Here is a 23,536-nt window from a genome sequence, read left to right on the forward strand (position 1 = left end):
ATCACAGGCTCCTTCACCCTGGAGAAAAGTGTTTGTTTGTTTGTTTGAGTTGTCGTAATGAAAAGTTAATCATGTGAGATAATTGAATGTTGTTCAGAAACGGAGGGTGGGAGGATGCATGTTTGACATTGTTTATTTTTTGGAGGCATTATCACAAGAATAATTTTGAAAAATGTATACTAATATTTTCTGTACTATTTTTATCACCAGAATGTCGGAATCATAGACTATTAGAAAATGTGACTACGGTGTGTGTTTACCAAAGGAGACTGCAAAGACAATGTTTGCTTTGATGTCAGTAATTATGTTCTTTCTATGCTACTTTTCAGCTGGTGTAAGTCTGAAAGCAACTATAATTCAAATCCCCAAATAACCTAAATCAGTGTGTTCTTCTGTAGAGGGCAAACACATTGCCTTTGACAAGTTGTTCGATGACACAGACATAATTGCTGCATAAAAGTCCAGATTACCCTTATGAGGCAGAAATTGATCCATATATTTTGGGATCAAATACATTAGAGAGCCTGTCAACACAGTGCGCTGGGAGAGGCAGATGCATCTCATCACTGGAACGTTCAGCATTGTTCAGAGGATTATTTTTGGTGACAATTTTTTCTGTTGGACTGAGTGAGATTGGCACAGGTTCACATCACACTGAAAATCCCATGACATAAGTAAGCACAACCAACCATGCTCTCTAGGAATCAATTTGTAACAATGTTTGGCTGTTATCATTCATTTAAATGATTCCCCACAGATCAGAGGCAATATGCGTCTGCCATGGATCTAATTTTCAACATGTATAAGTAAGCAAGGACATAGTGTCTAAACTTTTAAAGCTTCAATTTCTTAGCAAGGCTTTAGTGTGAAATATTTGCAAGAACATGTTGTGACTAAAACTCCAGTTTAGATCATTAGTCCAGAACAACCATTCGAAATAGTATGATTATATTGGTGACTTCCTTAAATTAAAGTCATGGAAATATACATTATTGACTATTGTATGCAACTTTGCCACCGTAAGACGGTTAAACAACCTCAGAAACAGCAACGACTTCACATGCACCATTGTACGTTCTCTTGTGTGTGTCACGGATGCAGTCCTCCCGGACTCCAACAAAGAGCACTACAGCCCTAATCAGGATGTACATTATCTAACTTAGAAACCAAGATTAGGGCTCAGAATCTGAGGTAGACCATAAACAATATTTAAACAAAATAGTGCAATATCTAAATCAGAGACAATTTATTTTAATTGGAAGGATAAGAGACATAAAAATGGCAACAGTAGGTTAATGGATGATATCTACAGTGATATGCCCGTTGAAAGTTAGAACAAAAAAACAAACACATAAAAAACTTGCACGTTAACTCATTTACCAAACATCATTGATGGATTGTTGCTCAGCATGCCAACAACAACTGTGTGCGAGCGATGTCCATTCCTGTTTAGTGCCCCTTAGGATAATTTCCATTGAGTTCTGTGCTGTTTGCAGATTTTCTGTATTTGGCTATGTTTTGAAATGTGTAGCTTGTTTTTGTATTCGCAACATGCTTCTGTATTTAATTGAGTTTTTCTGTATTTCAGTATTTGGCAGAAGTTTCAGTATCAGCAGCAATTTTATGAATTTGGTTGTGTTTCCTGTACTCACAGCTCATTACTTTATTTGGCTGTGCTCTCTCTATGTGTCTATAGCCTTCTCAAGCTGCAGTGTGTGCTGTAGATAATGTTAAATTAATGACATGATATGCTGAACAACATCACTAACAGATTCCAAAGAATCTGTTCACCTGCTATCTTTTACAACATCTGTTTAGGTATCTGCTAGTTAAACCATTTACAAAACACAAAGCCCAATTTGTGATTTTCACCAAACATAAAAAATGATACAGAATTCTGGTTCTGGTTCCACATAACCATCTTTGGTGATTGTAAATATTACGGACACGAGCATGCACAGAACAAACTAGCCTGAAAGCGGCCAAGAGTTTCTGTTTTGTTGTTTCGCCAACTCTCAAAATGAATTATAATTAGATACAGCTGAGTCAGTTTGCTGACACAATTATGCACAGCTATGGTGGGTGATATTGACAGTCACCAGTGTAAACTAGTTATATAAACAGTCATAATTAAAACAGTGGGTTTTGGAAATCGCCATTTTCATTCTAGGGATGGGGTTACAAAGATATTTTTACGCTGTTGATGTGTTCATTGATAAAGCAATTGGATTATGCCTAACCTAATTTTAACAGTAGGGCTGAGGTTTACAATCCACACATTTTGACAATTTTTGACAAGTCAAAAATTATACATTACATAATACACTCACTGGCCATTTTATTAGGTACACCTTGCTAGTACGGGGTTGGGCCCCCTTTTGCCTTCAGAACTACCTTAATTTTATGTGGCATAGACTCAACAACAGGGGTGTCAAACTCATTTTAGTTAAGGGGCCACATACTGCCCACTTTGATCTCAAGTGGGCCAGACCAATAAAATCATAGCATAATAACGCATACATAACGAAATCATTGGTGAAGGTTTTTGGATGATAAACCCTATTTTAAGGTCTTTCTACAATAAACTGGAAACATAAAGACCAAAAACTCAGACATCAGCCGACTGTTTATCTGCCCCGGCTCTCCTCTGCAGATTCCCTCGCTTTGTGACGCGTTTGACGTCAAACGCGTCACAAAGCGAGCAGCGAGCGCTGCTGCCTCCGGAGCAGACGTCGCATGTACGCTGTTTTTGAAGCAATTACTGGATCGATTAAAAAAAACGTACAAAAATGTTTGTACCCATAAACCTCCATATTCTCATAAAAATGCAATTTATGTCTTTCTGTAATTTTCACACTTAGCAAAGTCATCCTGGCGGGCCGGATTTGGCCCACGGGCCGTATGTTTGACACCCCTGCTCAACAAGGTACTGGAAACATGTCTCAGGGATTGTGGTCCAAAATCGACATGACAGCATAATGTGGCTGCGGCAGATTGGTTGGCAGCACCTACACGAATCTCCCATTCAATCACATCTCAATGGTGCTCATTGTCATGTTCAAGAAATCAGTCTGAGATGATATGAGGTTTTTGACAGTGTTATCCAGCTGAAAGTAGCCATTAGAAGACCAGTACACTGTGGTCATAAAGAGATGGACATGGTCAGCAACAACACTCTGGTAGGTTGTGGCATTTATGCTCTGTTGGTATTAGGGGGGCCTAAAATCTGTCATTTTGCTATGACATTACCAACACCCGCATGAATTGATGATACAAGGAAGGATGGATCCATGCTTTCATGTTGTTTATACCAAATTCTGACTCTACCATCTGAATGTTCCAGCAGAAATTGAGACTTTTCAGACCAGGAAACCCTTTTTCATTCTTCCATTGTCTACATTTTGTGAACCTGTACCTACTGTAAGCTCAATTTTCTGTTTGTATCTGACAATAGCGGCACCCTGTGTGGTCTCCTGCTGCCGTAGCCTATCTGCTTCAACGTTCAAGGTGTTTCGTATTGAGAAATGCTCTTCCTCATACTTTGGTTCCAATGAGTGATTACTTCAGTTAACAATGACTTTCTATTAGCTGCAACAAGTCTGGCCATTCTTCTCTAACCCCTGCCATCAACAAGGTATTTTTGGCCAGAGGATCTCAGATAACCGAATGTTGTTTTTGTTCTTTTCTGGACCATTCTCTGTAAACTCTACCGATGGTTGTGTGTGAAAATCCCAGTGGAGCAACAGTATCTGAAACACTTAAATCTGCTGGTGTGGCACCAACAAGACCACATTGAAAGACACTTAAATCACCTTTCTTACACATTCTGATGCTTGGTTTGAGCTTCAGCGGATCTTCTTGACCGTGTCGAATCCACATGCCAAAAAGCATTGAGTTAAGCTATTTCCTTAAATGAGCAGTTGAACATCGATTCTCCTTTCCACACGAGAACATATTTTAAAGCTTAACACAAAGAGAGAGATCAGGGAGCAACGAACTTCCCTACTGGGGGAAAACCTAAGAATCAGAGCTCATGCAGGGATGAAATAGAATAGTGAGCAGCAGCAATAACTAAGACAGCTATGGTTGTATTGTGAGCAATAAAGAAGCTCTTTGATTGGCAACGAGAGAGTCAGCACATGCATGGCAGATTAAACAGAGCACCATAATATAATAGAGTAGAGGTGTAGATATGTGTATAAAGTATGTATATTGTGTGATTTTCTCGGAGCTGTCTGGACTAGCTTCATAGGCCGCACTCTTGAGACTGAAATGTTAACAAACCATGAGTTATATCTATCAGGTGCTGTTTTGGATATTACAACATAAAATAGATCTGTGTTCTGTGTTAGTACTTTTTTTTTCATCTTTATACTTAAACATTAAGAAATGAGCTGATTCTGCAGTAAATGTCAAGAATTCATGAGCTCTTATTATATAAGGTTGTTCGTGATTAATGTAATGGTGTGGGTTCGAGCTAAGTCCAGAACAAATGTACCAGAGTACTAATTAGTGTTGTCTAAATGTCAGCAGAGGTGAAAGATGATGCAACCTGCATGTGATTCTCAAATTAGCAGACACCGTTTACATTTACATGTAACTGCTCATCCAATTCTACAAAATACTGAAATCGAGGAATGTATGTATGTTTGTTTGTCGCTTGCATATCTCGACAACCATTCATCCTTTCTGCTTCAAACTAAGTGAGGGTATCGCAGGGGACCACAGGATGTGCATTGTAACATTTAGTGCGATTTGGACCTACGACACATTTAATATTAATTAACTTAGCAACAGTTCCAGAGAACATCAGCATGGCAGCTGGCGTAGTTAAGTGCGTCTTCACCCACGTCCACAGCAAACTGTTCTCAAGAAAGCTACACAGCGATACCAAAAGCCAGACAATCATACTGGCAAACAAGGTATTTTAATCAGGCACTGCATCAGTTATTTGAATGAATCATTCTCTCACAACTGGTTTGATTTGATCAAAGGGGAAAATAACTACCAGAAGAAAAACAATTAACTGTGTATCACTTTAGAATAAGAACAGATATAGACGATATCCCAATAGTATTATTGGCAATTTGAAATTAATAAATAAAATGCTTAAGGCTTCTCATTGTTATGTCAATGAAAAATAAGAAAGCTTAAGAATTTTTTTTTTTATCTCATAGTGTTTGAAATTGAATTACATTAGATATTTTTGGTCAAGCATATACAAAAAAAAAATGCTCGCACATTAGAGATTGTGCACATCAAATGCAGTAAGAGTTGTAATTTTTATATGTTATTTCTTACTATAACCGATGAGTAACCTGTATTTACATGCAATTACAGGTTGGAAAGTGCTGCACTACAATTTACATGCAACTCCCAGTTAATTGCACTTTAATCATGTGCACTGAGAAGGGCACACAAATACAATTTGAATGGGCAAAGCACTGTATTGCAACCAATCTCATAGCTTTGTTTGTGCCAGAATTCATACAGCCATGAAAACTGAGCCTACGGTATGATTATTTTCAATCACCTGTATCCGGCTGAGGAAATATCATGCTGATGATATGTCTGAACACAAATAAATTCCATATTCACTTTTTGCAATGACACAATATGCACAGAAAAGTTCAATTTAGGATCTAAATTTTATAAAATGCCAAAACTTTATTTTAAAATGTAAGACATTTCTCATAAAATAATTTAGAATATAATCAAATAACTGAGGAAATGAACAGTAAATGAAGTGTAAAAAAAAAAGGAGATCACTGGATTTTATTGTTTAGTTATGTAACTTCCCACACTATACATAGCTGAGTTGATGAGATTAAATTTGAGACACCAATGTGACAGCACTGAGCTTGCATTAATCTATCAATGATCTTTGATGAAACTGCTGTAAATGTGCCATCATGACAGAGTCTTAAGCAAGATTCACAAGTGAAAGACACAAGCCCAAGAGCTTAAAACTGAACAATATTTCTGTTGAATTACTTTGTCATCACAGTTTCTTCCCAAAAACAAATACTGATACTTTCATTCATTGATGTAAAAAAATATGTTTTGATATTAACCAGAATTATTCCACAATATAGGAGAACTGTAAGTCTTCTGGATTACGACTGATAAGAGCACTTTAATATGGAACAATATTTGGTGCAAGAGTAACCAATGTTAATGCAAAAGGAATTTGTTAATGTTCACTTCCTGGGATTGCTCTAAAGATAACATATGAGGCCTGAAGCTGAATTATATTTATTTAGGACTGACATTTGTCTTCCTCCTTGCAAGCAGCAGAGACTTCAGAGATCCCACGGCACAGCCAGGGGCATGCGATTAAGAATGAGCAAGTTTCCTGAAGGTGAGCACAAAGAGTTTGGTGGTTTTCCATCTGGGCACCTTCATATCAAGGTCTCTCGGGATGTTCAGCATGTATATTCATAAGAGGTGGGCAGGAAAGGGAGGGAAAAAAAGTTTTAAGAGACCCAGCTGGTTGCCTAAAACTTCTCTTTGGTGACCTCAATTTCTCCTGCTACCCAATGAGTTTGGTCTGTCCATGTGGGACTTAGCATCCTGCACAGTATGTGTCCCTGGCTGAACTTAAGCAGAAGGATGGCAACATACATAATCAGATCATAATGTCTTGTGTTTAACATGAAGTAAAAAAAGTTGCAGAAATAAATGATAGATTAATTATTCAATTAACAGATTCCTATTTTATACAACATTGATTTATTCACTGATAACTAATAACTCATTTTACCGCTTTAGGCTAGGAAGTTTTAAAGGCAGCTGACTGCAGTGTTGTATTAAGAGGGGAAGTGTAAGTATTCCGATCAGACATTTTTAGACGGTGCATCAGACACACATGTATTTTTTAGGAATTTAGAGCACAGAGGTGATGTTACCTATTCAATGAGAAGGAATGTATGGTATGCCATCATAAAGAAAATAAAGAGTTGTATAGTTAACAAAGTTATAACAGTTGGACCCACAGAAGAGATGTAAAAGACTAGAAGATAAGTCCAATATTTTGTGAAAAAATGAGTGAATTGAATGGTCAAATTTCATAAGGTCTATGAAGCCCTGTCGTAAGGTTAATTAACCCTTGAATATATGGGTTGTTTAGAAGAAGAAGGATACGACAAAGTGGGTCAAAGTTCAAGATGCATTTTTATGATGAAGTAGTATGTCCCTATTGTACACATACTACATGCAACAGCAGGTACTTTTTAAGGGACGCTGTAGTCCATACTAAAAGTAAACAGAAATAGTATGCGACTCGGCACGCAGGGAATGTTTTCCATGAGCGTGCGTACTTGTGAGATCTTCTGCAGTTGAGGTAGTTATATGAGATCAGCATATAATCGTCATCAGCAGTCCTAACTCCTCTTATGACTGCCTAGTTAATGTATTTTGAGTGTGCAAATTTGAATGGCTTTGTCATTGTCATGCTCTGGTTCTGCTAATATAAAATCCCTTTCATCAACAGCATAAAATCAAATTCCTTCATCTTCATTCGTTGATGTTGTCATCAAAACACTCTGATATGGAAGAAAATGTTGTGCTGCACTACAACTGTGTTCCAGGTGCTGCTCAATCATCAATGTAACCCTGTTATTTTTAATAGTTGTTCTGGATTACTCATCTAAAGTCTTGTAGTCTAATTTAAGTCACAACACTTTCAAATGTTTCACAATAAAAAAAATGTTTAAGAAATTAAAGGTTTCTGCAACGCAACAGGGCTCTTAATTGGAAACAGATAGAGGAGGTGTTTAAGTTTGTATTGACAGCATAATACAGTAACTTTAAAAGAGCAAACGGGAGCACATTAAGAGAACTGAAAACGTGTCATTTTCTCACTCAGAGAAAGAACAGTGGCAGAGCATTGCTCCAGTACGCTCCTGCAGCTCTACAACTATGATTGTCACATACCTGGTCAAGAGTGACCCTTTGTACTTCTTAAATAGAAATGACAAGTAAGAACACATTTTACAGGTATGTAGGTGTATGATGTATTTATGATTTATTACAATGCTTTACAGTGCACCTTGATTGAAGGCTGCAGGAAGATAACGTGTACAAAGTTTACACTCTCGATTTTGTGTCCTAAGTTAGACACAATTGATGTTAATGGTAAAAAGCAGCACAACACAAAGTTGTGGTTAATGTTAGATAAATAATAAAATGTGAAATATGCAGAATATCTCCTGGTTGTGGGCTTTAAAATACCTGACATTCTAACCCTGACACATTGTGCAAAAAAATTTAAATGCAAAGCAGTACATCCAAATTAAGCACATGCCTTCGGGTGTAACTGTGACTTTATCCTTCAGTTATCCTGCATTCTAAACTATAGTGAAAAATTATATTTTTAAGTGGAGGTAGGAGGTTTTGAAACAATGGCCCGTACAAACACTTTAGGCTTGTGTATTACACAAAGTTACACACAAGCCCTTTTTGCATTCTACAAAACTTGAAAAGATGAAAAAAAACAACCTGAAAAAGGTATCAAATAGCTCATTTATTCAAGTAAGAATACTAAAATATTTCTAAATACCAATGAGATGTGTGAATTGTATTTCTGATGAACAGAATAATTTACCAAATTGTCTGATTATAATTTTCATTGTTTGAAAATGCTATTTTATGTTTCTCTTGAATTTAAAAAGCTTGAAGTGTTGTCCAATGAAAGCCTTTTTTATATTTCTCTATCTTTTCTTCTCTGTCAGTTTTACCTGTCTCTCAAGTTAATTTTTTTTAACTTTTGAATGAGATTGCAGGAAGTCTTTGTGCTGTTTTTTTTCCTCCAAATACAGAAAAGAAAAACCAAGCACACATCCTACTCAAACAGGAGAAAGAACAGAAAGAACTTTCTGACTCCATATTTTCGCTTATATTTTGGGAGATTCTGGTCAATGAAGTGAGTCATTAACATTCACAGCAAGGTGAGCCCTAATGCTATCATATGCTAATCAAATTATAGATGTATATTAGAATGATGTATAATTGTTTTTTGGGGAATAATTAACAAGTTTCAAGAGGTATGCATGTATTATCATGATGGGTATTTATCCCTGCTGTAGTGTGAAGGACTCCTTCCCTTGAACATATAGTTAAATGTCATCGCTGATATCGCAGCTGATAGATTTTTATCACCTTGTCCTTCCAGCATCGATGAATTAACTGCCATTTTTCTGCCTGTGTTGACACACTTTAGCAGCAAAGCCCAAGGACTAGGAGATACTGAGCCTGCAAAAATAGTGCCTGCGTGTTCTTCCAGTGCTGACTTGAGCATCTCTCCCAGGTGGCATTTTGCATTTTCATTAAATCTGACATGACTTGAACACAGCATTTGAACCAGGTTTGCAGACCCCTTTCCCTTCTTTGCTGTTTAGTCAGAGAAACAGACCTTAAGGTATTATCTCTAAACATTATTGTGCAGTTCAGAAACAATTCAGTACATTTAGGAAATAGAACAGGGAATCAAACTCATGCTGGTGCAGTTGCATTCCAGTTTCTCTGAATCCCAGGCCTCCATGCAGCCCTAAGGTAGGTTTTGTAAACACTTAATTATAGAGTAGGTGTATCCATTTTTAGGTGATCTATAAACATCGTAAATTTTGAAGCCAAAAGGGACACTCTGTATAGTGTATGCACAGAGAGTTTTCTGCTCTGTGCAACAAAACAAGCTTTCTTTCTGAGTCTTCACAGCCCCGAGTCACAGACTATGACTTCTTCTCACCCAGCTATCACACAGACACAAAGCCCAGCATGACTTTAACTGTCTTAACAGGTCAGAAAAGGTTGTGGGTTGTGCCAGACTGGAGCCACTGTTGTGCTAAGACTGCAGCAATCACGAAGCACACACTGGCTTATCACAGAAGCCAGGTGTCCATAGCAGCTTGGTGTAGTTGCAAAGAAAGCGAGTGACAACAGAAAACTTGTGTACAACACAACACCTGGTGCTGCTGTCCTGCTGTTTCTCTTGCCTGCTCTGACAGCAAGGATGAGGAGAAGTCACCTTGGCAACCAGTTTAACCAGAAAAGCGCAAACCAACATATTTTCAATTGATATTTTCATTGTCAATCATAATGCAGTTTACATTAGGTTAAACAAAGAAAAGGTTAAAAATGTTTTTATATATTTGTTTCAATGTAGAAATTATCCTTTACATCATATTAAGAAGGAAAAGTGACTTGATTTAAATTTGGAATAATAAACTTCCAATTCAAATCCCATTAATAAGAAATAAAAGTTAAACATTTTCCGCAGCTAAATATTTCACAAATTCAATACTGATTTAATGAATTTTACTATCTTAATAATCCAAATAAGATAAAGCCTGATCTGATTAATTACCATGATAATGAGAATACTTATTAATTTATGTTTTCTGAACCCAAGGCAAGAAGAATCAGGATGTGAAAACATTGTTAACTCTTACCTCGACAGTGAACTCCTTCGTCATACCCATCCTCACAATCTTTAGCCCCATTGCAGAGTTTGTTGAAGTGAATACATTTTTTTGTCCCAATACACTGTATGTGATTGAGGGGACATCTGATCACCACCTCCTGTGCACCTAAAGCAGAGAAACAAAGACAGCATCAAACATCTGCATTTATCTTAACATTAATAATTCATGTTTGCTGCAAAAGCCATATCAGCTTCCACAATGTGTTTTCAGCATATAGAGAGGCACTTAAAATGGGAGTCGGAAAGAATACATGACATAATCTGCATATTTTATTGTCATTATCATTTGTATTTTGTGGCAGGTAAACACATTTTATCCAAGATATAAACAATTTTTGGAGTGTCCTCTGAAAATGCTGATACTTCAAGACCCTTTTTGTATACGAGAAGGAGGAGGAACCTATGCATATGCAAATGTATTTATACTTCATAGCATTGTTCCTTACACACAACAGATGTTCGCCACACTGCCTTGCAGCCGCACCGCAGCCGTGAAGTCCTATAACAAAGTGCTCGACTCTCCCTGCCAGCCAGGCAAACAGCGGAGAGCAGCTGTTTAAGGATTCATGAGGCACATAGGTGACCCTCATTCATGTGGCAGCCACGAGACCACATAAAACACAGCTGACCAGTACACTAGCATTGTAAATGTGTCACATCTCCACCTTAACTACATTGATATCAATTACCAATGTGCCGCTGCCAGCACTTAATGGGAAGATTTATCACCCATGTGATGAGATCCGTAACAATCCCCCAGAGTTCTCCCAACCCTCAGAACTCACATCCCAGCACACTTGGACCGTCTTGACTGGACAATTACTTATCCACAGCATCCACTTCTACTTTGTAAGATACGGGATACCCGAATAATGTGGCTATTACAAAAAGTGTTGTCATCCAATGCAGAATTACAGAAGGGAGACATGGACAAATAGGTGTATGTCTGTCTTGGCACAATAATGACTCATATTAGTTTCTCCTCCCAAGCATTTTATTGCCTCAAAATGGTGGGAGGAGATCTTCTTCTTTAATAAATATGTGTTGGTTTCAAGCACTAATGATTCACACTATTTTTACGACACATTTAGGTAAGTCAAATGTACCGTAAGTGACCTTGTCTTTGAAAGTTTGTATTTCATACATGAGTAAACTGGCAGCTTCATCTGTTTGTGAACCAATATACCTCCAGTATATAAGAGAATACATATGACAGAGAAGTAGCTTGCTTTTTAAATTATAATTACTCTGTACCAAGGACTTAATTTTAAAAATATTGCCAGCTGTCCTGAAAAGGCTTTTATAATGAATTGACACACTTGTATAAGGAATCATTTCATAAAAAACTAAAAAGGTGAAAAAGAAAATCCTCTTCAAACATTTCATACAGAAGTAAAGTAATCACTGACAAATATTGCACAGTAACGGACACTTACAATTTCACCAGCTTATAACTATGTATCATATAAGTCACTTATCAAAGGTTTTTATACTATTAAAAGTAAAGAGTTAACGGCATAGGTTTTAAAATACACAGAACAACTTTAAATATTTCAGAAAAAAGGACACTGTCACAGAACATTCACTATCCATTTGGCAATGTGCTCTTTAACACACAGCCGTGAGGGTCTGTGACAACATAACCGTGTTGTCAGCCTCTCCCCTTGCTTTCTCGCCACATGGGTTCTAATCTAATGTGATAAGGGGAGGGATGGTGCATGAATATTCAGTGGCTCTGATCTGTCATGCAGGGGCGCACAGATGGTCTCTCTACAGTTGAGGTGCTCTGAATTCCTGTGTCAATTCCCAAACTACTCTACTATATTGGATGATCCCTCAAAGTCGAATCTACAGGACAGTACACTATGTCATGTAACTCATCCTCTGACAGCTACACCGGAGCCTCTCCCTCCTTTGCCTCTCATTCTAGTGTGCTAATAACACTTAACCCCAATACCCTGCATACTGTGTGTGCCTGATCAGTCCAGGAAAGATCCCCTTAAAAAAAAATAGTGCTCTGAGTTACAGCTCGGCCAAAGCTGGAATCTCACAGAATACATTCAGTTTTAGCTCATAAAAAAACAACAACAAGCAAACAAAAATCCAGCAGTAATTGCATATCCCTGGACACCATTAGCATTATAAGATCACCTTTAGTACGTCATCTATGCAATATTATACCTGTGCTGCACTGAAATGTCATTTCGCAACTGCATTCCTGTAATTCATGTAGTTAAAGGCAAAAAAGTTGAAGTTAGAGACCAAGTATAAGACCACTAGTATGTTCTCTCACCAGGTTTGACTATTATCAGACAACTGAGTTATCATTACATATCTGTCCTAAATATGTGGACTAGCAGGGATCTACTGAACCTACCAGTGGACATCATCAATAAAACATAGTAAAACATTACCAGCGACAGGCTTACCAGACCTTTGTCATCATGGCAACAATAATAAACACGTGGGCAACACTGTGATCAAAGTCGGAAAAAGATTGGGATACAATAGCTACATTAATGACGTTACCTACTGTATGTCACATAACTTTTGCGACATAGTTAGCATGAATTAATTGGATTATGTATAACTTACCTAGACAAGTTAAAAAAAAAAAAAGTATACTAACTTTTTTTTTTTTTTCCTTACATGAGAAAAAAAACACTGGTCTCCTGGATAAAAGTCCTGTGTTTGAACAATAAACACCCGTGACCTTCCTCCTGATACAAACTTAGTCACAGCTGGTGCTAGACTGGATCAGTGGGAGGAACGCTCTGTCTGTGATTGGTTGTTACATTGTGGTAAGGTCATTGATAGAGATACAGTTGGGGACCAGTTGACTGACAGTGAAACCACCAATCACAGCAGTTTACTCAGAAGCATTACGTTTAGAGTATGCGACCCTCTGGCAGATCCAATCTAGACCAATCCTTTGTCACTCTTTGACCAATGTCACAGTCTAATCAGCTGTTTTTGTTCTGTTTGTTTGAATCCTCTTGAAATGATTTTAAAGGAATATGTTTCTGTTTGTAGAAAACAAGACAATCTCAACAAAAAAAAAAACTATAGTCTACATTTCAGTGTCTAACTGGTCAGATCGGAGACCGATGGATGTATTAACCTACGCTGCCAACACACAGATGCACACAGCTGTTTTCTTTTAAGGCTGCTTACGTTGGCGTTGGGTAGTCGTAAACTCTGAATTGCATAAGATTACATAGATAGTTGGACAGATGAAAAGAGTTGGAAAATCAATTAACTGTAGCAGGTCCCTGTTGTAATATGTAATTTCTGATGTATAAATCATAAATCATTTTAGATTAAAACTGTGCAGTCCCAGTAATGGTTTGATAAATGTGTAATGTCCAGTGATGAAATGGGAACGCAACGGAAATACCAGTTTAATCATAACACCTTAAGTGGAAGGCAGATGTTCCCCTGGTAAGATGAAATATTATATTTGTATGTTTATACCGTGAAACATTTAAGTATTGCATTAGTATTTATAACTTCCTGCTTTATAGTAACACAACTATAAATTAAAATAAAACATTTCAATGGAGTTTTAATACTCCACATTTATTACTAGCACTGTTGCAAGTGGTCTTATATTTGTGTTGCCATACACCTTTTTCATGGCAGACATTTTCACTTGTCACACACAAAGGAAATTAATAACATTAATGACTCAGTTCCACTAAGCGTCCCGGTAAGTCGTGACAGTGAGCCAGTATCCACAACAACACGACCACCCCGAAGTGGGACGTAGCCGTCATCAATACACCCGCGACTTTTCTGCTCTGACAAGACAAAGCGGCTGCTGTGAAAAAAAGGGTCCGTTGAGCTGAATATGAGCTTCAGTGTTAAATCATAATTTGCAGCAAGTGGATGATAAGAAATCCCTTGTGGTGTCCAGCAGGTCAGCTTCAGGGATGAATGCTGAGTCACACTTTGCCTATTATCTTGTTTGGTAAACTCACATAGAGAAGATATGACCAGACATGATTTTCCCTGTTGTTAAAAACAACCTTAATCAGCTGGAGGGGGGGGGGGGGGGGTTCTAGTTTTTCATATACATCATTTTGTCAGTGTGTTCAGTTTAGTTTACAGCCATGTGAGCGGCTCTGTGACATTGTATTTGTTAATGTATGTTAATGTATTTGTAAATGTTAATGTCAGCACACTAAGCTGGTTACAGTGTAAATGCTAACATGATTATGCTAAGTGAGTACAGTGTCTTCATGCTCTCCAACAAATGAACCTTTTCTATTTATGACAGTTTCTTTACTGTCGTCTCGCCACACTATCATCACAACGTTTACATTTTGAACCTTATTAAATGTATTTCTAGGCAGAGTAGTTTTTCATCCACTGCGGGTTGTAGAAGTCGCTAGCAAGATTTAATTTTATAGAACATGTTTATTTAAAATCACATTGCTATCTACTTTCAGAGTGAATGAGGAGGAACCCGCTGGCTCAAACTAATACCTTTATTTAAAATAAAATGAAAGGCTTGTAGGGAAATTTCAGAAGCTATGGTCATGATGATAATCATGTGTTAATCTAAGCCACAGCCAGTTTGTGTGGAATAATGAATTCCTGAAAGAAAACAACAGAGAACCTATCAGCCGGGGAGACTCCTTGAACTTGTACGTACAGGGATTCATCATATCCCTTAGAAATAAGGACTTGATTTTCTTAATTTATAGTTAAAGTTGATGATCAAATAAGCATAATGCTTGACCTATGGCAACAGTAATGTTGTTTCCATAATATTTTTTTAACAGTATTAGACTGTTTGGTAGTAAATACTGCAATTACAATGACATCAGTATGTGTATGCAACACGAAAAAATCCGATCATGAGCTCGATGATGTGCAAATCATTTTGGTGAACCTCAACCAAAGCCAACATCTAACAGCACAGACAGCAAATAGCTGTCACAGCTATGTTTGTATGTTGTTTTCTGACAAAAACGCAAGCAATGATTATTGTAAATTGGGTGGCTTGGGTAGAAACAAACGTGTAATTAAAGGATAATTCTGGTTTATTTTAATCTGGCATATTTCATATAAAACTTCCTGTTGTGGATCAATGGGTCGAGCTAATTTTGCACTGACCACCACCACTGCAAAGATTCAAGGAACCAATGGCTCATGCAAAGAAGCATACAGAAAATTGGGGCTAAAAAGCGGATGTCCTGCAGGTTTTTAAAATTATTTTTACATTAACCATTTCAAACACTCTCCGTCGGATCAAAAGCAAACACAAAAAGGAGCTGTACGGGACAGCCATTGTGCTGAATTCATTAGGGGTCTACATCTGAGGCAACTTGCCAGCTGACCTAATCCCTGCATATTCATCCACACACACTGCTTTGTTTACATATGTGAGGCTGACTTTCCCTTTGGCTATACTATCTTTTAAGGGAGCTCAAAAAGCTAAATCCAATCGAGGATTACTCCGTGGACTATTTCACTTTGATGACTGACCATATGTATTCAAACAGACAAAGAGCTACATCCAACAAAAGAAGGGACACAAAGGAGAGACAGAAAGGCAACAGGTCCATCCCAAAAGGCAGCCACTTCTCTCCATAGCCGACAGAGAAGGAAACGTTTTGTTGCAGAGATTGGGAATTGTTAATTACTAGATAATAATATATGTCAACAAAACAATTGTGATTCCACTGTAACTACAATAAATAATCTTGCAGTGCTTATCACCACTCTCATCCTGGAGTATTTTATTTCATCTACCTAAAACTGAAGAAATGACAGAGGCCGGTTGGACCAGTGGCTTTTAATTACAATGAATGAAGCTCTGTGTGAGGAAATAATAATAGCATGTAATTATCATGGTAGGTGGGAGAAGGATTTGCAGTTGTGTTGGATAATTAAACCTTGGTCAGCAGATACAAAAATAAACAGCGTATGACATCTTAAACAGACAGACAATCCATGCGTGATGTGTATTCAGCTCCGGTTGGAGCTTTTATCTGAGAATTACACTAAATAAATAACATGTCAATATAAAAGTCCCTTTTCATCGCTCACGTGTGCACGCTTTCTATTTCTCGCTCATTATCTCGCTTGTTCTCCCTTTCTCTCACTTTTTCAGACAGTTGGTTGAATGAACTTTACAGGTCCACTGTATAGGATTTGGTAGCAGAGATGGAGTAGAATTTTCATAATTACAACTTTTCTTTTTTTTTATCAATGTTAGAATGTTTATGTTTTCATTACCTAGGAATGAGCCCTTCATATTTACATAGGTAGCTAATCCTCTTTCTTGGAGTGCACCCAAGCGGCAACCAGCAATGACGTCGCCCATTGTTATAAACCCTCGAGTTTGGATTTTGGCCAGCACCATCTTGCTAGTTCAGAGCTGTTCAGAGACAGAAGTCTCCGTTTTTGGATGAACTGTGGGGGAACGAGCAGTGGATCTGACTCGATCTGATTGTAAACCCGGCGATACTGCGTCCCGCCCACCGATAGCTGTAACCTGACTGCACCACTGGTCTGTCAATCAAACTGGCATGCCCACAAAAACATGCCTTTTTGAGGCTTATTTTCTAATTAATGATGGGATTATTTTCAGATTGAACGGCAGAAAATGTATGAGAAGGAGGGACTTAAGCGAGCAAAACCGAAATAACTCATGGCGAATTTGTATTGATTTATAATTTTATGAGAGTAGATGAATGGGAGTCTATGGAGCCTCGTTGGTATTGCAACTTAAGGCACTTCGGCAATCGGCCTCAATTTTCAGACCCGGAAGCTACGTCCACTTATATATACAGTGTATGCATGCACCATGCTGCACCGCCATGTTTCTACAGTAGGCCAGAATGGACAAACCAAACACTGGCCGTCACAAGGTTTTTTTGTTGGTTTTTTTTTGTCTTTTTTTTAGACATTGGTATTTATAATGTATTTACATGTGTGATAGAAAAGGCAGGCCACCAAAGCTAGGCAGGATGTGACTAGCGTCAAACCGTGATTGAAAAGACGGTCCTGAGGGAGGGCTGACCTGTACAGATCAGAGTGTCTAAGCAGGGCATCAGTGTCTCGTCAGCATGACAGCCACACCAGCCTCATGTATTGGATTTATGACAGGTTGAAATATACCACAATTATCATGTATTGTGCTTTGTTACCTTAGTAACACTTGTAGCAACAGTCATGCTGACTTTCACAGCATCCATGGACCAGCACTTCAAACAAATCAACTGTCAGAGATGAAGTTGCAGAAGTGGTGAAATGTTGTTAACATTTATTTCTAGGCTTATAAGATGTGTCGCTGGTGTGGAAGAATAAACATCAAGTACAAAAGGCATGAATATTTCAGTTCGATCTGCTTGTGTTCCTGTCTGTGTGTGTTTTTGTGTGAGTTCAGGCATCTGAAATCCATGGAAACAGTTAACGCTTCACCTTGGCATGTATGTGGTGAAGTCATTATTAGGCTTGAGGATGCTTGTATTACACTATGAGGGCGCTGTGATTTATTTGCCTGACTTCAAAAACTGATGGTACCGAATGATACATTTGTCATGTAACTGTGCTGCTGATGAGCCGTTTCTCCCTAATCTCATCTTGATTTCACTACTTGGGCTGTTTGTAACCAGTAGCCTGTATCACATCTCAAAGGCACACAGTCCCTAGATGAACTCTAGATGTGTGGTGGCACTTCCTGTCACAAGTGAATGCACCATCAAAAGTCTGTCACGGAGACCTCAAACACTTCCATGGCAACAATGTGAACGGTTGAGATGCAGGCTGATAAAGTCTAATGGGGTAAACAAGAGCAGAGTCTACTATGATTATAGGCACATTTCACTAGATGTAAAATACAGCTTTCGCTATGTTCTCCTTTCAAAAGCCGCAATGGTCCTTACAGGGAGGGCTCTTTAAAATAATTATTTTCCTGTGACCTTTACATCCTTGGCATTTGAAGTGCTGTACTCAGCCAAAAGACCTTGTTTTTGCTGTATGTGTCTGACCCCACAGACAGAGGCAATATTTTCCACAACCTCCAAGGATCGAGGTCCAACACAGACAGTGAAAGAAACCAACTTCCTGTCCAATGATAGGACTGTCACGGTCTTTCTTCTATTAAGTCATGCGTTCCATACCAGGTGGAAATACTTGCCAAACTCTGTCAAAGGTGCTTTCCAAAAACTACAAAGTTTCCACACCAAACAGGTCACATACACAAATAAATTAAACAAAGATTTAACTTTTTTTTTTTTAAAGACATCACAAAGTGAACAAGGCATTTCCAGGAATGATGAAATAACATAGCACTACTGTGATCAATACGTGTAATGGGATTAGTGAATTTTACATTCAGCTAACTGTAAACAAAATAATATGGACACAATATGGCAACATGTTATGAGTATGATTAGATCTAGCCATTTTTTTAATATTGATCCCATACAATATATTCCCACAAGACCATTTGATTTGATTTGGATTTGATTTATTTTGAACAAATTAAAAATACACACGATTTTACTAAATAAAAAAATTCAGTGGAGGGCAGGGAGATGCAAAAAAAAACAGTGGGCTTATTTGAAGCCTCCACCCGATAATGTTAAACATTTACAGTTATAGAAGATACAAAGTTTGCATGCAGAAATAATACCGCTACACAAAAATAATGGAAACAAATAACGACAGAATAGAATAGCAACCCTTTATGCAAACAAACTGTCTTCTGTTGGTGACATAATTGTTTAACCATTTGTAATGACGTATCATGAAAACTATATTTGTGCAGTTTTTCCAGTAGAATATAATGGTTAACAGTATCAAAAGTCAAAGTAAAGAAAAATAGTGCAGGCAAATTAATTTGTATCAAGTAGAGGTAAATTTGTCAATCAGGTGAACCAGGGCTATGTAAGTAGAGTGATTTTTCTGGAAACCACACTGGTATTTATAAAGAATTGAATTGGAATCTAGATGAAAAAGAATCCTTTTGTATATAATTTGTTATAATATTTTTGAAAAACATGGCAAGATAGATATGGGTCTATATTCATTAAAACTAAATCGATCATCTTCTTTAAACAGTGCAATAACTTTGGCAACTTTTAAATCCTCCGGTAAAATGCCTGTTTTCAAAGACAGAGAAAGATATAGTGAAATGGTTTCAATATTGACTGTTCCACCCGTTTTCACAAGGAATGCAGAAATATTGTCATGACCAGCTGAAGACAGTTTTATTTAATCAATTATGTCACTTATTTCTTGGATCTGAGGGGTCTTGAATGAAGAGATAATAGGAACATTACTTGCAATAAAACCCAGTGGATTACCATGACAAGCAGGAATTGTGTTCGCTAATTCATAACCAATGTTAACAAAAAAATAATAACATTTTTGAGCTATATCAAATACATTATTAAGATAATGTTCACCATCACAAAAGACAGAGGGTAACTTTGGGGTAGTCTTTTCCCTTTGCAGCAACTGATTTATTATCTTCCATGTGGTTTTGGTATTTTTTTGAACAAGTGTTACATTTTTCACAGAAATATTTCTTTTTTGCAGATCTAATGGAATTAATATATTTATTTATATAATATCCATAAACACCATTGATAAGAGGAGTAGGAGTAGACATATTTTCTGGACATTTTTTTGTTTATTTTTTCTCAATTGTTTCAGTAAAACAGCTGACTAAGAAAAGTCTTGATTATCTTTCTTGGTCAAAGTACCAATTGGAAAACAGTCATTAAAACTAGAACTAATAACTTTAATTACATTTTGATATGCCAAATCAAGAGAAATTGACAGACTTTCATTAAAATATTTGATGCTAGAGTCAGGTGAGCGATAGACAACATCAACAATAACATTTTTACCACTAGAGACACCAAAGAGCTCTACAAAGACATACTCCACCTGACCCCTATCTGGCTTTAGAGAGAGATCGTCCCTAATTTTACATTCATAGTCATCATGAATAAACAGAGATACTCCACCTCCAGATCTATTCTGTCTTACACAGTGGACTGAATTGTATTGAGGTAATTAAAAGATTTCTTTCGAGACCTTTCTGTTAAAGCAATAACAGAAAATGTGTGTTTGAGTGAAGATAAATAATGGATACATTTATTGTAGGTGTTAGGAATACTTCTTATATTCAGATGAAAAGTGGAAAATATATTAGGAGGCATAGAAACACATAGGTCATTAAACTGAGATTAATCATAATAACTACAGAGATTAGATGCAACAAATGATGAAAAAAATATTTGGTCTGGGTCTACATCAAAATTGTAAGAGTCAATTATAGAGGGCTCAAAGGGGTTAAAGGTCTGGTCTATAAAATATGATTTGTTGTGAGCCACATGATGAGTGTGGTTTAAAAAATAAAACCGTCTAAATTGCGAATGCTGGAGGTTAAAAACTGAATATTGAGTATACCGTATATGCAAATACATCGCTGCATAGTATGTCATCATAAACATACTAGTTGATTTGCAGCATTTATATTAATATGTACGTGTGTTATTTCAACACTGAAGAAATTACTAGTTTTTCTTGATTTCAAAACCCTAAATTCAATCCTTCCTCTGCTGCTATGATATTTCAAAATGAGTGATTTTCAACTGCATAGTACAGCGTTTCAATCAGAATCAACAACCTCTAAAATGCAATATCATTTGCAACATGATACATACACTCAGTGCAGTCAATGAGAGCAAAATCATAATGTGCAAAGAGCCCTACCGACTCATTTCTTGTGTGCAATTACTTTTTATTCGCTGTAAATTAGTCTGAGTTGAATCTGTTTTTCGCCAAAAATTCCCAGTTTCATTCCAGTGGAATTAGGTGGCGTATTGGCATCAACAACATCCCTGAATCTGCTGTGCACCAAAGTATCAATACATCAGTCTTTTTGAAGAAATGAGCACGCTCGGGACAATGTAGTAAAGCTGCACTTCAGAAAAACTATAAAAATAATAATTAAAAAAAAAAAATAGCAAAAAGGCCAATTTATCATTAATTAGAAAACAGCGACATAATTAGTCAGTGGAGATACTTTTGTGACCAACTATTATGCAAATTTTATAATCTGAATGTTCTGGGGGCAGCTTCAAATGAATAATACATACAATATACTGTAGTTGGAGAGGCTCAAACCTATATTCACTGCGAATAATGATCTCATTAAAAGTATAATACTCAGTGTTGTGTTTAATGCTGGCATTCTTTCATCAAAGACGACGTCTACAGCATTACGGGCAAGTTTCATTGGAACTGAATCAGTTGTTATCACAGCATCATGTTGACTTCACATCCAGTCACTGCATTATGATTCCTGTATACATGCACTATGATGTAAGCTAATTGATAAAGTATCTATTCCGTTCCAAGGCAACACTGCAGCATCACAAAACTGTGGCCCCACCTCGAACTAAATAGCAGATTTTCACTCAAACAGAGCTTGCATCTTCTTCTAAAACTGAAAAAAAAATAAAAGATATAAATGACCCTACTGTCTACACCGGATTGTATACATTGTATGCTCATGCTTCTGCCACTAAACTACTGTATGCTGATTTCTAGAGTGCCATTTGAGATTCATTTAAAAAAAAATAAAAAAATAAAAAGCTGTTACAAGAAGGTTGAATGGTCATCACTGGCATTTCATACACTATTATTTTCATTTAGAAAGCTTTTATATTTAAGCTGTCAAGATATTTAACATCCTGGAATTAATAACCGTGACACTAGATCACAGGATAGATTGACAAAGTTCCTTGGATCTAGAGAAGACTGGTTTCCAGTAGTGTGTGCATTTACACTGGAGTGACCTGAAACACGGCTTGTAATTAGGCTCTCATCCCTTTGAGACAATTTAAAACTGTATGAGGTTATATTTCCAAAATATGTGTGACAGTTTTAATTAGTGTGTTCATGTGTGCTTATGTGTTATGAAGGATTTGAGAAAAATTAAATTGTTGTGATCTTGTGAATACTCTGTTATTTAGTCTCCATCTTGATCTTAATTAGATTTCCTGAATAAATAAAGCTAAACTAACACATAACATAAGATATTTTCAACAAATGTCTAAGCCATCAGTGTATAGAACCCGACTTCATACAATATTTCCCTCAAGATTAGTTCCCTATTTTTATAACTACCGCTATATTGTGGCTTTTATAAAAAAAAAAATAATAATAAAAAAAAGGCCACTTGACATGTGTAACCCAGGCAGCCAAAGCCTCACACAACCTTCTGCTGAAGACAATCCTTTTTTTGCACAAAAGAGGAGTTAGGTTTCACTTACACTGAAATTGCTTTAGAAAGGGATCTCTTTGTGGACAGGAGGACCAATTACAGCAACCAATAAACCTTTCAGTGTTCAGGCTGTCATGTTACTATCGTTTGAAGAAAGAAGGAAAAAAAAAAAAGTGAAGCTATTCATTAAAGAGACCGTCTCCAGAAGAAAAACAATGCAATTGGTCATTTGTTCCCAGCGAAGTGTGCGACTGCAACACAAGAGGTCGCTGTTAGCATCCCGTCTATTCTCGTCCCCTACTGATTGTCGGTGTTGTTGCTTTTTTTTAAAAAAAACTGAAAACGATCTTTAAAACCTAATAGCTGTTGGACAAAATTCTTAAGGTTAACATGCTACCATACAGTTTACAGAATTTTGTTTTCAATAATTGATAATACAAATTGGTCTTCACCAACTTTGGATGCAAATATCTGGCTCTTTAGCTGTTTACTGCTTTGCTAGTTACCAACTTTGTCTGTCCACCAGGAACCAGCATTTATTTGCATACTTACCAGCCTAATTAGGAGATTAATCTCCGCCAGGTCATCAGTATGAGCAACCTCATGTACGAGTAGTTATTATATCCAAATATATCCAAATCTTAAGCTGTGGATGGAGGCACCAAATCAGAAAACACTTGGGTTTTTTCCTAAAGCAGTGACAAACAACATTTAGTTTGGCAGACATTTGGAGCTGTGACAAGAATAATAGAACATATTCACAATTTTCAAACTATATTACCAATTTCCAAAAAATG

The 23,536-nt window shown here is 37.0% G+C and overlaps 1 protein-coding gene across 7 annotated transcripts in view; it reads right to left on the reverse strand.

Moving 5' to 3' along the window:
- Positions 1–23,536, reverse strand: part of lrp1bb (low density lipoprotein receptor-related protein 1Bb) — a 257,657-nt gene that overhangs the window by 151,174 nt on the left and 82,947 nt on the right. For all 7 annotated transcript variants that reach the window (XM_069154744.1, XM_069154740.1, XM_069154738.1 and 4 more), the window contains one exon: positions 10,449–10,586. In XM_069154744.1, the coding sequence (XP_069010845.1) occupies positions 10,449–10,586 (138 nt within the window). The remainder of the gene's footprint in view (positions 1–10,448; positions 10,587–23,536) is intronic.

This window comes from Embiotoca jacksoni, unplaced genomic scaffold (assembly GCF_022577435.1).
Source record: "Embiotoca jacksoni isolate LCO1_2020_lvr unplaced genomic scaffold, fEmbJac1.0.p SCAF_2, whole genome shotgun sequence".
Lineage (NCBI taxonomy): Eukaryota > Metazoa > Chordata > Actinopteri > Embiotocidae > Embiotoca > Embiotoca jacksoni.